Here is a 15,874-nt window from a genome sequence, read left to right as displayed (position 1 = left end):
TTTAAAATTTTAAACGTTTCCAAAGGTAAGTGTGCCAGTCTACAGACAAGGCCCGCTACAAATTCGATTGCGGGTGGCAATCGAATTTGTAGTGGGCCTTGTCTGGGCCTGGGACCAATGGGTCGCAGTCTATAGTTTGGGAAATCCTGTCTCAAAGACAATGTTGCCTATAGGTGTGCTAAGGTTATGCGTATGATTATGCTAGGTTATGCTTACCACCAGAAGGCCCATAAGCCTTGTAGCTAACGACAGTAATAAATTAAAGTTTTACTTTAATGGCCATACCTTGAAAAAAGCTAGAAGCTGTTATAGACACGCTTTTTAACGACGCATCTCTTTCACCTTGTGGCAGCCAGGTTACAATGTATTTATTCGGATTTTTCACTATATTTGTTCCTAAGAATAATGTTCTTCCAAAAGTACTGCTGTCATACAATCTAATACTCAGTGGTGGGCAGTACACTTCGTTTAAAGGCGCTTGAAAAGTCTGTGAGGATCGTCCATTGGGAAAATTGCAATTAGATTTCTTATCACATACAACATCAGACTTAATCGTTAGTTCATCTATTTCAAGAACTACACATGGTTTCCTTGTAGTAGTGACGTCACGTAACCCCCACCAATAGATGTCTACTCTGAAATGTAAGAAAAACATGTGTTCATTTTTATAAGTTGCACCATGCATCGTTACCAAAATCTTTCAACTACATCTACTAAGACTTATGAAATGTTCTTATATGAAGGAAAACTACTTTTGCTACAGTTCCCTTTAAGAATGTCGGTAAAACAAGAATAAAGGGCCGGGGCCCGTGCCAGGCCAGATTAGAATAAGACAACTACGTTCCATGCCCACGACAATAATTAACTGCTGGAAAATGGATCTCCTCTACATTAGAGGGCCTTGTTACAAGCCTCACTTATTGGGGCTTATTATAAACGTTCAGGTTGATCAGAGAGAGCTGGTCTATTCTCCGAACCCGCGGGAAGAATAAAGACAAATGATGCTGCTCTGCCACCTAAATGACTTCTCTGATTAAAAAAAAATATTATAACTGTACAATCACTTGTATGTGGTAGCCTTAGGTATCAGATTAGGGGGTAAAGGTTCTGGTTCTTCACTCTCTGTTTCTGGCATCTTGACTCCAGTAGCAACGTATGTTTCTTCAACAGGACTGTACACTGTATTTTTCATTAATGTTTCTGGGATCTTTAAAAGATAATATTTTAAGCTATAAGGTTAAATGTTTAGAGATATGATTACTGTTCTGTAATAAATTCTACTTCTGTATTCTTGGGTGTTTCCATTTTTGTAAACAATTTTTGGGTTGATATGGAAATGTTAATACCATTAAAAACTTCAGTTTCTATAGATCAGAAATAATTAATCAATAACCATTTATACCTTGTGCGCTGTAACATGGTCCGGCTGACAGATTCAGTAACGTTTCGTATCACTCTTGAAAGTTGCTGCGATTTAAAAATTATGCCTTAGTATTTTAACTGTATCACATTCGTATTATGTTAAATCATTCGGAAGTGTAGTTAATTAAATTAAATCCAACCGGAATGTTCTAGTCTTCAAATAAAATCTAATGGAATGAAAAATAAAGTGTTATGCGTATAAGGTAAAGCAAAAGACGTGTTTAGTGATGGGATATACTGCTACGATGGATAGGTAGTCGATGTTTTTTTGGAATAAAAAACGAATATCGTTCGTCATTAAATTATCACTCTTAAAAAACCTTTAATTATGTGGGTAAATCTACTGTAGACGCGGCTCTCTCTGCCCGAACCACAGTGACTTTATCTGAGCACAAATATGTAGTAGACATTTCCGGCGCCTTTGATAATGCGTGGTGGTACTTTATCTGAAAGATCGTGGTTGCTTTAGTAACATATACAAACAATTTTCTTCACGGTTCTGTAAAACTGAAACTCTGAAACACCTCAGGGCTCGGTCATAAAATATTTATTTTGACAAGTATACACACGTAGTTACACTGCACAACTAAATAAAACACACGTTTAATAAAAAAATTTAAGAGAATTAAATGTATGCTGCGAGTATCGATAGCGATAAAAAATTTTTTTTCTAATGTCCATCCCTAAAGAAAGACGTCAACGTCATATAGGCAACTGTCACCCGCACCATGCTACAGCGCACTAGGTATAACAAGCGTTTAGTGAGTAACCAATTTCTTATATACAATTGCTGAAAGTGAAGTAACATGCCAATCGCTAAAGTTTTTGTACCTGACAGAGTTGCACCGACATCAAGATTTGACCGCTGTACTCCGCACCCTTGAAGAGATCATACCATTGCAATTTGGGAGCATACAGGTAGTCTTGCCTTTCGTCTACCACTGGCTGAACTTGTAACCGCCCAATTAATTCACTTTTACCCTGAAATTGATATCGGTGCCAATTAAAACTTACAATCAGTTTCTGTCTGTATTATTTTCTCTTGACTTTGGAATGATTACTAATCTTTGGTAGCTTATATGTTAACACGTTAACTGCCACGTCGATCACCGGTGGCCTACTTTAGTTGAGGATTTGCCTTCAACAGTTTTCTGATGGCAGTTAAAGGCTTAATAATCACAGAAGGAAGCTTTGATTAGATTTCTTGTTGAAAACGAAAAAGAAGTTTATAACTGTTCACGAATAAGGAAGCATTAAAAGCCAAGAAAACCGAATAAGCCTACCCATCTTACCAACAACTTTCAAGACCTAAGGCAGACAGACGGTTCCTGTGAAGATCAATAGAAACTGTATGTGGAATTATGGTAAGTTTTATTATTATTATTTTTTAAGGAACAATCCGCCACATCCTCCCATACAGCTGCAACTCTTGTAAGCCAGGATCTACAGTAGATACAAACATGAAAACACCAGAACACTGAAGTCCGGCGCGTCCCAGGGAAATGAATGACTGTCAGTGAATGTAATGCAGAAAACAGAATGACTTCAGTCTAAAGGCTCAAAAGAGACTGCACAACTGGGAGAAGCCCAGTCGCCAAGCATCACGGAAATTATACTTAAAACTTATTAAGTTAACAGAATTACCCATAACAGATATTTTTTTACAACAAAATGAACAGTAACTGCGGTGAACTCACCAACTGATCGCTGTCAAGTACCTCGACCATCACCAATGGCGGACTGTTCTGTATTCTGTCATGTGTTGCGGACACGAGCTTGTGAATCTTCAACACTTGGTTCCAAATTGGCGTCAGTGTCTGCTGCTGGACCTGAAATAATATGATTATTCTTATTAATATATGTCAGTCGTAAGTTTTATTTTAATACAAGCCAACCCGCATTAAGGAAGCTTGGTGATTAACATCTTGTATGCCTTATTGTATATGAGACACAATAGAAAATTCATTGTGTCTCGCGTAGATCTGCGCTCCCGGCATACTATGGGTTAATGCTCAAACCTTCACCTTGTGCGACCACCGACTTTACTCCAGCAGTGGGGGCCCACTGCTGGAGTAGTTGTAGGCTGGTGATATATCATGTGAATTAGACTTTGATAGGCTTTCACACATTTCCAATAGTTTAGAATATGTATTATTAAACGGAGATCATTATAGAAGAACTTAATAATATAAAATTGAGGTAAAAAATTAAAGGCTCACCTTAGATTCTTTAACGGAATTTAAAGTATTTATCCTAACAAATGGGTGTGCATGGTTATTTATATCTACACTTGTATTTAATTTTGCTCTATAGACGAAAACACGGCATTCTAGCATCTGAAATATGAAAAGGACCTTATCTTTTAATCTGATATAATAATATTTTGATCCATTGTTTTCATTTCCATATTTCCAATATATGTCATTTTTTACAGTAGTTAAGGAGAGAACTGCTTCGTAGATCGAATGGTCGCAAGTGTGACTGCCGGACAAGAAGTCTCAATTTTGATTCCCGGGACAGGCAAAGTATTGCTGTTTTTTTCGGCTTTCCGAAAAATTTCGCACCATTAGCTCGGACTCCGCAAGGCAGTGGCAAGTGGGTGTAGGTAGGTACATTGTAGAACGTGTAGTGTGCACCTCTGCCTACCGGGGATAAAAGGAGTGACTTTTATGTGGTGAGAGAGAGAGAGAGAGATAGAGAGAGATAGAGAGAGATAGAGAGAGATATAGAGAGAGATAGAGAGAGAGAGAGATAGAGATAGAGAGAGAGATAGATAGATAGAGAGAGAGAGAGAGAGAGAGAGAGAGAGAGAGAGAGAGAGAATCGTGTTTGTAAGCCAACTTAGCTTTTGTACATTTGTGAAGTACAAACTATCTATAGCAAAGCAATAAAACAAAACAATTTTTAGTTCACATTAACGTTCACACACTTACCATAGTAGAAGTTTTGAGGCACATATCAAAGTCTTTGACTTTTAGCTTGTAGCCTTTAGGTAGGCAACCCTCAAACGCATGTATTTGTCTGTACAAGCCCATCCATAGGATGAGTTCCACCTTCCCAGCGATGCAGCAGCATCCTGTAGCCATCGTGTTCATGTGCTTTGGACATTTTAATGGCTGGAATATTTCATACAAATGATTTTAATATTTTTTTTAGATCTACAGATTTTAATAAATTATTGTATTTGTCAAATACGTAAATGTTTTGAGGTTATGGTTTAATTACAGATTAAGAAAATTGGCGTTCCACTGTCTCTGCCTATCTCCATGGGAGACAGGCCTGAGGTTATGTATGTAAAAATTAAGACTGAGCTGGTGCTGGTAGTTTAGTTAACAGTACAGTCCAAGTTAGATGTTATTTTCCTATTCCTGCTTAATGAATAATAATTTTCGCATAAAATATGTCTGATTCACACCTACTTCAAACGAAATATACTACCTATTAAAAATACTTACTTAGTAACAGTAAGCGTCATTAAAGGTGAACAATATCGTTTAAAAAAAAGTAATAATTCGCTTCTTTTATAATTAACTGCACAGGCTATTTGAAACCATATATTTTACAGAATAAAGTGGAAAATATCATATAACTGGTGATTGCAATTTTGGAATGTCAAAAGCATGTATGTAATTGCAGTGGGGTTGATAACTTGCATCTGTTTAGTTTATACAAAGGGGAACATTTTTAGCCTTGAAAACTTTAGGCTTTTTGTTCGCACATCTGTCTACTGCGTTGGAGAAGTGGTCGCAATATTGATTGTTAAGCAAGTATCCACGTTATTCACTCTATTTAAAACATATTTTTCCTTGTAATTTTGTAACCAGACATCGAACTTGTGAGCACTGTCTCGATTTCCGGCTTTAACGATGGATAAAAATTATTAGAGCTTAGATAAAGGGATAATCTTATATGAAAAATTAGCTTATTTCACAGTGTGCACAACTATTTTACAATAAAGTGTTTTTCCACTTACCTATTTAAATAAACTAAAAATAATTGAATATACAGTATGTCAACCAAACACGACTTTCCAAAAAGTATGATAAAATTAAATATACTTATAATTAAAAGAAATTTGAAAGCTATCACCCAGATTTAGATGCTAATTTCATTTATTAATTTTGCAAGAACTAAAAGTAATAAATCACTTTGAACTTTATTATTATCCGAATAAACTAATAAAATAATATTATTTTTTTACCAACCACTTTAATATAGCACTTTTAACCTTAATGTGATTGAAATAGAGTATTAAATATGTTGATTTTGATCTTTAATTGTAGACACGTGTAACGCTCAACAGACTTGGTTCCTACTGACGCAGACTGGCAGGGGGAGACGTCTGTTTGGTCTGGTTGAAGACTGCCCTACTCCTGTTTCCCTTTATTTGGTAGACTGGATCTACACTATATTAAAAACGGCTTAGTACTCGATTCCCTTTTAAATCAAGTCTGGCATTTGAGATGCAGTAAACGTTATTTAACACAATTGTATGCAAAAACCAAGTGTATTTAGATCCATTTGTAATAATGAAATGATAATCAGTAATGTTTTTAGTTACATTTTCTATACTTAGTAGGTGTATTGTTGTAATTTATTGTCTGTAAGATGATTGAAATTATGTTTTTACAATACAACATTTTATTGGACGAAAAATCCATCTAGCCCTCACCATTTCAAAGAAATTTTCGGAGAAATGACGATCCAACTCGAAAAGCGTGCAGGTTATGGTCACTTTTGTACATGATATTCATAGTCCAGCAGTAGACTTTCACGAGTTTACGATGACGATATATTTAAGTAAATGAAAACAAACCCTCAGATAAATGTTTTGTATCCGTCCACAATGCTGCCCGTTCTGCTCAGGGATCACAGAGTATACTATGTCAGCTATAGACATTTTGTAGAAAGCTACTCTTGAACCGCCGTTAAGAAGCCACACCACTATATCAGGCCACCCTTCTGATGTCTGAAATAAAAAATATTTTGCCATGAAAAAACATTTTCAGAATACTTTAGAGTTTTGGTCAATTCCTTTTGTTAGCCTTAAATAATATCGTTAAGATACCCAACTATATTTATATTAACGACTAGCCCAACTACTATAGATTTGTATAAAACCAATGAGGACAAAGTCTACTTATTACTTTGACATGTAAAATATGTCCATAACAAATATCAACCCTTAAAATACCAACCTTGTAAATCAAACTTTTCAGATTTTCAGCAATTTGTCTGATGTCGGCCAACATAAACTTGACGTCTCTCTTAGTACTGTTGATAGAATCGGTCCTAGACAGGCTCTGTAGGAAGCTCAGTGAAGAACCTCTCTGTGTCCTTTTAGTTATTTGTTGGTAGATTTTTTCCTGCATTTTAAAACAAATATCATTGTAATTAAGGGCCTAGGCACACCACGTTTTTTAAGCGCGCCGTCGACACACGTTTTGGAAACGCGCGTCACCGGTGCGTTTTTCTCCTGCCGAGCAGTTTGTTGTCGTTTGTATCGATACACACGCGCGGCATCAGCGCGTATGTATCGATACATACGCGCGTTTGAATCGCTCGCTCGCTCTGCATCGCTAACAGAAACCCACCAACGGCAAGTACCAACGTGACTTTTTCCGAGTTATACAATGTGATAGGGGTGGGACTTCTAACCCGTTAAGGCTGAGTACTACATCTAATTTTAGCGACAAAAAAAATATTATGGGGGGTTGAACCCCTAGTGATTTTATCGGTAAAAATAATTCACAAATGATTTTTTTTCTCGCCAAAACATTATCAAACATATGAAAAAAGTAATGAATTAGTTAGCCAAGGTTATTTTTTTTTGTTTCTACGTCGCATACAACTATTGATATCAAAAAAAGTAAAAAAAAATATTAAAATAGCCATAATTTTTCGGGGGAGGGGATTCGACCCCCGACTTTTGTCGATAAAATTAGATGTAATACTTAGCCTTAACGGGTTAGAAGTCTCACCCCTATTACATTGTATATACTATCTAAAATTATTTAGACGACACTGACAAAAAGTGAATTAACTCATCATAAGGAAACCTAAGCATAAAATCTCTAATTCTAAGTCTGAAATCGCCAAACCGCATGATGTGGAAATTTGGTATTGAATAAAATTTGGTATATTTCGTAAACTCACAATTTCTTCCTTCTGCAAAGCCAGTTGTTTATTATCTAGTTCAGTGCTGTACTTCATCATGGTGTTATCAGAACTACTACTAGGACCGGAGTACTGTATGATGTCCAGAAACTTGAGGATATTACCAGCGGCATCGTCTACGGCCTTACTTAAATCCTCAGTCAGCTCTCTCAACGAATCGAACTCAGAGTTTTTGAGACGACGTTCTACTTCGTTTAGTGTTTGTTCCTGTAAACAAGATTATAGATTACTAGCTACTTCCGCGCAGTTTCACCCGCTCTGCTCGGCTCCTATTATTCATAGCGTGATGTTTTATAGCTTATAGCTTTCCTCGATAAATGGACTATCCAACACAAAAATAATTATTCAAATCGGACCAGTAGTTCGGAGATTAGCGCATTCAAACAAACAAACAAACAAACTCTTCAGCTTTATAATATTAGTATAGATTGTCTGACAAGCGTGATGTTTACGGTAATCAATTTCTAAAGCAACAGATCCTCATTCAGCAGAAGTAGGTAGACCTTACCAAATCAGTAACGATGCCGTGAACCATATTGTTTCTGTACATCCTAAATCTGAAGTCCGGTAATCTCATGGCCAGTTGAAGAACGGGAAATGTATTCTCAAAATCTAGGTACCCATGTACTGGACGAGTCTTCAACACATCCATAGAACCGGTGTAGTAAAGTTTTCTTTGTTCTAAAAATAATTGCGGAGTTGAAAAGAAAAAGGTTAAGTTGATCTAAAGTGACCGAAATAATTCATCTTCTCATACTTACTTATCTCAGACATCATAGCAACAAATTCTGGAACAAGAGGAATTTTGCATAAATAATAAGAAATCGATTCGGCTGATTTCATAACTTATTATTGAAGATCTATAATTTCTACATTTTCAAATTTTCTCGTACTTCAAATAGAATACATAATTATATTTAATATTTAATATGTACTTTAAAAACATTTTGGATTTACCAAATCAGTGCAACCCTTCTCGACTTTAAGTAAGAGCAATGAACCATTCATTAATCGTACTTACTTTAAATAAATAAATAAATAAATCAAAAACTGGAAATCGTTCCATTACCGAATAAAGAAAAAATAATTACCATGAATCAAATCCTTTACTTTCTACGATACGTACTACAAAACGACATTGCGGTATTTCTAAACCGATACCACGTGCAAACCTCAAAGAAACAAACCTTATATAAAAAAATATGATACTTACCCTCATCTCCTTGCTCGTCGGTTGGTAGTTCACCCACAGTAATAGCAATGCCACAAAGTTTTCCAGAAACGCGTCGATCCAGCATTGAAACTTCCAGAATCGGACAGAACATGCAGAAATCTTCCATCAGCCATAAATTTTCCTGAGAAACAAGGAGCAGTAACTTAGTTTGCGTTTTAATTTTTTTGTGTAATTCCACTGTAATGTGTTCTCCCGGCCTTATATTCGCGGCCGGCCGGCGAATACCTACCTAAAAAAATGATATAATATACATAAATATCTTAAAAGAAAATATAAAAAAAATACCTCACATAAAATATCGATTGAAGAAGATCATCGATCACTAACAAAATCGATTAACTTTATTTTTGTTTTTAACCACCAAATCGTATACGCTCTTAATAGTAACGAAATAAAAATAAATGTCGAAATATAAAAAGGGTTTGGTTAGTTAAAGTAAATGTTGTTTATTTCCACAGGTCAACTGATAGCATGCGCTGCCCTGTCGGAGAGCATGCTATCCGCTGACTGACGATGTAACGCCGAGGCGGCCTAGCCTGCATCTCGATCATGCGCACTACGACGCCACGCAATAATGGTCACTACGGACAAGGCACTGGCCATACCCAAATTACCGCCACTAGAACAATAAAGGTGAAGCGCACAATTAGAGCAATTAATTAGAAAAAAAAATTACATCTAATGGAACCAGATGCGAAGAAGCAAAAAAATATGAAGAGAATTTACTAATAAATGAACCTGAGGACTAATGCGACTAAAATAAATGTTTTTATTTTTATTACATAAGTAGTTTGTTATAAAATAAGTTATAGAAATAAAGGAAATAAAAATCGGGTGTACATTTTTCAATGGACTCACTGCAAATAAGATTCTCAAGTTTCGTTAAAAAGAAGAAAGAAAAGTAATTTATTGTACACCGCCCACGATGAAAAAATGCACACAAACAAAAATAATAAATACAGAACAAACATAAACAACGACAAAAATAAGTGCCGTTAAAATGATAAATACAAAACAAATACTAAACAATATAACTAATATAAAAAATATCAAAACATAAAATAACAAAAACAAGGTGGCAACATGGTCACATGACAACATGTCAATGCCGAAAAGATTGCCACCAGGGGGCCTACTCTAATTCAACGAAATATGAAGTTTCGTCCGAAACTTCGCAGATTGCATACTACAATTCTATTAATTGCGAACTTTTGTGAACAAATGAAATGAAGATAAATAAATAGGTTTTAATATGAAATTAAAAATAAAACGTTATTTCAAGTTATTCTATTATTAAATCAATAAAACCTACGGCCAAAGATTAAACGAAACTTCGAATTCGAGAACCGGAGTACCCCCCCCCCCCCCTGGTCATATTTATTTTACTGATATGAGCTGGGCACAAAAAGTATCCAGCACTGGAGTCAGCAACTTGGAACCCCAGCAGTGACGCACGGACGGAAACAACGTAAAACATGACGACAGAAAAAGTAATAAAATTGTGTACTTGATAGACATTATTTCAATTAAAAAAAGAAAAAAAAGGAGATTTTAAAAGAAATATACATTACTAAATCGTCAACAAAACAAAATTTTGCTTGGTTTATTCTTTGGATCATTGAAAATTAATTACAATGTACTTCACAGGGCGTACTTGATTGTTGCGGGAGATGAGAGGGAGGGGGGTTGCCACTTCAAACTTTTTAACTTTATAAGGCTTCACATTCGGTTTTTATAAAACAAAAGTCGAACCCCTAACGCGAATTCAGATATTTAAATAAACGTCCTTAGGATATACTTGATTGTTGCAAACGATGGGAAGGGGCTAGCCGCTACAATTTTATCAACAAACCAAACAGAATCGTGCATTGCATCTAAATTACAGATTTTACATTAGAATCTTAACAAAAATTTACAGTTTTTGGTAGTAAATTCAAGTAATTCTGTACTGACCTGTAATTGTTGGCGATGGTTGGGAACTTAGTTTTTTATATAAATGTGGATTATTCAAGGCCTTAATTTCATTACTGTTATGCATTTTTAATATTATATTGTTGAAATAATTTATCATATAAATCAACAAATACTCAGAAGCAAACTGAATAATTTTCATAAAAAACAAAAGAAGATCATAAATGGTTTCCACTCTTATAAGTGGCCAGCTTGCCACAGATAATATAAAATTTATAGCAATTACTTATAAGTATATAAATTGTTTTTTTTTTACCTTTTTGAACTAAATCTAAATCGTAACTGTGAAGTATTACAAAAAAAAAGGTTTTATTTACCGGTTGCAAAGGCGACACTGGTTCGACGCTAGTGCTGCGAAGTCCCTGCTGGTAGTAAGGTACGAACGTCCTTAAAGATACAAGCATGGCTCCACGGTGGTAGGGTCCATCATCCCCTGAGGCTGCCAATGTACCAGAGGTCGTAGCTCCATACATGTGAAGAAGAGAGGGTCCGAAAGTAGGTAGAAATCCTGTAAAAAATTGTAACGGTTAACTAGTCTCAACTCTCAATCAGTCAACCTTGTTGCCGAAATTGTAGTGTCAAACAGGGGAATAAACGGATTTATTCGTCTTATCCCCTTCTCATTTAAAAAAAAAATGAGATTTTAGAGAAGTTGCCAACATTAATAACTAAATACATAGACACACTTTTGCAACTTCTTAATTCAACTGTCTGATAGTGAAGTTAGGTGTTTGTTCCAAAATGGAGATTCGTGATGAAATTAAAATGAATGGTAACGATTTTTAATATTAATAATACTTTTATTATGTCGACATGTGTGTGTTAGTATGTAACTATGTAATAAAACCTAAGAAAACTAATTTAACCATCTTCTAAAGATCGTAGCGTTATGAAAATTGTCAGTTGTATGTGATTTTGATGACAATACAATAATATGGTACTGTCGAGCTGATGTACTGATCTGATGATAGAACTGGAAGATTAGAACTGGAACTTCATGATGGTTGATCGTATCATAGTCGTGTTTGGACTTGTTAGAAAGGTCTTGTAATGGATTTTGACCATGTTGAGGTTTCAAGGTCTGATGATGGAGCTGGAAGATAGGCACTAGCATTCCATGATGAAATATCAAAGCATAGCCGTATTTGGACTTGTTAGAAAGGTCTTGTAATGGAATTTGACCATGTTGAGGTTTCAAGGTCTGATGATGGAGCCGGAAGATAAGCACTAGCATTCCATGATGAAATATCGTAGCATAGCCGTGTTTGGACTTTGGACTTGTTAGAAAGGTCTTGGAATGGACTTTGACCATGTTGAAGTTTCAAGGTCTGATGATGGAGCCGGAAGATAAGCACTAGCATTCCATGATGAAATATCGTAGCATAGCCGTGTTTGGACTTGTTAGAAAGGTCTTGTAATGGACTTTGACCATGTTGAAGTTTCAAGGTCTGATGATGGAGCCGGAAGATAAGCACTAGCATTCCATGATGAAATATCGTAGCATAGCCGTGTTTGGACTTGTTAGAAAGGTCTTGGAATGGACTTTGACCATGTTGAAGTTTCAAGGTCTGATGATGGAGCCGGAAGATAAGCACTAGCATTCCATGATGAAATATCGTAGCATAGCCGTGTTTGGACTTGTTAGAAAGGTCTTGGAATGGACTTTGACCATGTTGAAGTTTCAAGGTCTGATGATGGAGCCGGAAGATAAGCACTAGCATTCCATGATGAAATATCGTAGCATAGCCGTGTTTGGACTTGTTAGAAAGGTCTTGGAATGGACTTTGACCATGTTGAAGTTTCAAGGTCTGATGATGGAGCCGGAAGATAAGCACTAGCATTCCATGATGAAATATCGTAGCATAGCCGTGTTTGGACTTGTTGGAAAGATCTTGTAATGAACTTTGACCTTTCGTCTTGTAATTAACGTTCATCTACTTAAAATACGTGTTTAAAACATGTCATAAGCAAAGACAAAAAAGTATAAAATAAATTAATAGTTTAAAAAACACGCTTAAATTAATTTATTTTTGACATTTACGTGCACCTATAAAATCGTATTTTTTACTATTTATTTATTTAATTAATTAAAATTCATTTTTATTTAACAGTAACTCGTATATCACCACTATAAACTAAAATACTACAATATGATTACCATTCTCTCCGTCATGCGAGACCTGGCTAAGCTTCAGATGCGCGCTGCCCAGCACCCTATTGAAGCAGCCATCTCCAGAACACACCTCTAGCCGAATCATCTCACTCATCGTCGGGAACATCTCCACTATGGATATCTGCTCACAATAGACTGGGTGATTGTTACGAGCTTGAACTGCGGTTTTTGCCTAGAAAGAGATAAAACCTATCATGGCTGTCTCTAAAGTCTCTACTAAAGGAAAATGCCGAAAAATAACCAGTCGATTAAAAACCATTTAATATACCATAAGTCAGATGTCACTAATACACTATTAACTTTGGCCTAAACCATAACCGAGATGGCCAGCTGCCTGCAGGATATCACAATTTTGTATATACACGGTAGGGCATGACTGACGTTGTTGAAGCTAAAGGAAACAATGGTTTTCAACTGCCGAAAAAAAGTAATTGACGGCTCGCGTTTACCGCTATACCAAAGATACACTTTCTGCGAACGTGCTATGTAGCAGAAATTTGGGCCATGAGCCTGCAGATTATGGTTGGATAAAAACGAAAAAAAATATGACTTGAAATGGTTTTCAGGGGACCAACATCAGTTGATATGACAATTCCAGCCGAAAATAGTTTTTTTTTTTGTAATATTATAATTGTAACTTCATGTCCCGTAACCGGCCACATATATTTTTTACAGGTGATGAAAATGAAGATGGGGACATAGAAAATTCGAGCAGACACTGAAATTGATTCAAAAAAAGAAGAAAGTAACACGAGTCAAAGCGACAATGATAAATGATAAATGATATTTATTTTTGCAAATAGGTTACAATGTAACTTTTTTACACATAAATCTCTTGAATAGCTAGATGAGGCCAGCATTTCCTATCGGACTGCTCTGAGAAGAGATGCCGAAACAAAATCAGAGGTCATAGTCCCTTTTAAAGTCCAGACAAATCAAATACCTAAAGATGTAAGAGAACGGTGCGAGATGATGTTGTAGTGGTATTTTGAGGAAAGAACCACAACACCCGTTCAGATGGCAGCACGCATGTTTCAGTTTACCATCAGCTTAGCTAACGACTGTTGCTGAATAATCCGACGAAGAATCCCTACCAATAGAACATTTGGGTAGGCCTCGCAAATGCAGAATATAATAAATAATAATGTCAGAATATAATTAACTAAAAGTAAAATACCTAGCCAAAGTTTCACACGGTGCTCAAACTAACAATTTAAAAAAAAAATTAAAAATAGAAAAAGAAAAAATACATATAACAAATGTCGAATTATATTGTCATAACATAACTATTAGTTACGAACATGTCAACAAGACCTGTGTGGACATTATTGCAGCTCAGTCCCAAGGCTAACTATCATCTAAGTAGTATTTTATTTTATAAAATGCTTTACTACAAAGTTTTTGCTCCATATATTTTTGGGCATTGTCCTTTCTATTACTTTTGAAATATTACAGAGCCTTATTTTTAGGCAAGTGCTATTTGCACCTGCCTAACAATAAGTTTATTATTTAAAATAATTTTATTATTTAAGTTTCGAATACGTGTTTCAAAAAGTGTTCAACGAACAACCAAACCCGTTTAAAGACAAAAATATTTATCTTTCGCAAAACAAAGCTAAGAAAATTGGTTAATAAGATCGGTACCAACCTCTTAAGTTTTAGCTAAGAACTAAACTAAACAATAGAAAAAGAAATGTAAATCTTTACAAAAAGAAAAAAATATAATTTACCGACAGGCCGCAAAAAGATACTCTGACGAAAGTACTCGGTAATTTTCCAAAACGTCGATCTCCTTGACCGTGCGACCCGTTTGGCAGACCAAACGCTCCGTATACGGTGATGATATAATTAGCCGGCTGTTGTTCGGCACCAGTCGGTAATAAAAGGTTGCTGGGAAATAAGATAGATAGTCAAAATTCTAGGTGACATGATGTAAAGACTCTCATTTGCTTGAAGGTTAAAGTGAAAGCAAGTTTTCCAAAGAGTTACCGGGGTGCAATGAACTCCAGAAAAGAACATTTCATTCAATTCTAGGCTGAGAATCTTTAAAATTTAAGTTACAGGTAATAAATATTATACTTCGGAGTGGTAATAAGACTGCTTAACGGCCATCCACTTTCACCGGAAAGGAGTTACTGAATCGTTATTTATTGGGGGAGGCCTTTGTTCAGCAACGGACATCTTGTGTGTGACAGATGTGATGGGGACGATAACAACTGTTCTTGCTCAACTTACTCTTCTACTCTGTCCTCGTGTACAACAACAGGCATTACTTGAATATCTCCTCGAAAAACGATGGATATGTCCACCTTCAGGAAACCCACGGCTCCAGCAGACGGGTTCCGGGGCAAGCTCAGTTGTGCCCATTTATGGAAAACTTGATGATCTGGTCAAAAAAATTAAACAAAGCTTATATTTTCCGTTCATATAATATTATCTGATATTGAAATTTGTTTTATGCAAAAATAAAATAGTAATTCAACGATGACAAGCTTTCATTGATCTATGGTACGCGGATAAAAATCTTTGAAGCACTTTTTCCGCGGATTAATTATGCGCACTGAGGGGTGCGAAACCAGTAGTTAAAGCTGCTACGGAGAAACAGTACTAATGACGCAATATACCAATGAATAAAAGCGATAGAATAATGAAATTATTAATAATAAAATCGTAACACATTACCACGCGTTTGAAACACGTATTTTATTTGACAATGTCAAATTGTAATAAAAATATATTCTCTTTTTGAAAGAGTTTATCATAGAATTCTACCAAACTTTTTTCAGCTATTTACTTAAAAAAATCTTGACAATATAACAAGAACATTGATAAAATCCCTGCAATTTTATTATGCGATTTCAGATGCATTTACTATTAAAGTTTAATAATATAAAAAA

At 35.6% G+C, this 15,874-nt stretch overlaps 1 protein-coding gene across 7 annotated transcripts in view; it reads right to left on the bottom strand.

Moving 5' to 3' along the window:
• Positions 1-15,874, bottom strand: part of LOC118267843 (otoferlin) — a 64,853-nt gene that overhangs the window by 8,329 nt on the left and 40,650 nt on the right. For 4 of the 7 annotated variants that reach the window (XM_035582090.2, XM_035582104.2, XM_035582097.2 and 1 more), the window contains 16 exons: positions 15,213-15,363; positions 14,708-14,867; positions 12,963-13,149; positions 11,122-11,312; positions 8,813-8,954; positions 8,361-8,387; positions 8,108-8,280; positions 7,579-7,806; positions 6,621-6,788; positions 6,239-6,391; positions 4,356-4,538; positions 3,642-3,758; positions 3,120-3,251; positions 2,254-2,403; positions 1,065-1,207; positions 286-635 (listed from right to left, as the gene is read on the bottom strand). In XM_035582090.2, the coding sequence (XP_035437983.2) occupies positions 286-635; positions 1,065-1,207; positions 2,254-2,403; positions 3,120-3,251; positions 3,642-3,758; positions 4,356-4,538; positions 6,239-6,391; positions 6,621-6,788; positions 7,579-7,806; positions 8,108-8,280; positions 8,361-8,387; positions 8,813-8,954; positions 11,122-11,312; positions 12,963-13,149; positions 14,708-14,867; positions 15,213-15,363 (2,655 nt within the window). Of the gene's footprint in view, positions 1-285; positions 636-1,064; positions 1,208-2,253; positions 2,404-3,119; positions 3,252-3,641; positions 3,759-4,355; positions 4,539-6,238; positions 6,392-6,620; positions 6,789-7,578; positions 7,807-8,107; positions 8,281-8,360; positions 8,388-8,812; positions 8,955-11,121; positions 11,313-12,962; positions 13,150-14,707; positions 14,868-15,212; positions 15,364-15,659; positions 15,690-15,874 lie in introns of those variants that run through there. The other 3 variants (XM_035582123.2, XM_035582138.2, XM_035582130.2) reach the window with 2 other exon arrangements.

Source organism: Spodoptera frugiperda, chromosome 25, assembly GCF_023101765.2.
Source record: "Spodoptera frugiperda isolate SF20-4 chromosome 25, AGI-APGP_CSIRO_Sfru_2.0, whole genome shotgun sequence".
NCBI lineage: Eukaryota > Metazoa > Arthropoda > Insecta > Lepidoptera > Noctuidae > Spodoptera > Spodoptera frugiperda.
This window is presented reverse-complemented; position numbering and strand designations above follow the sequence as displayed.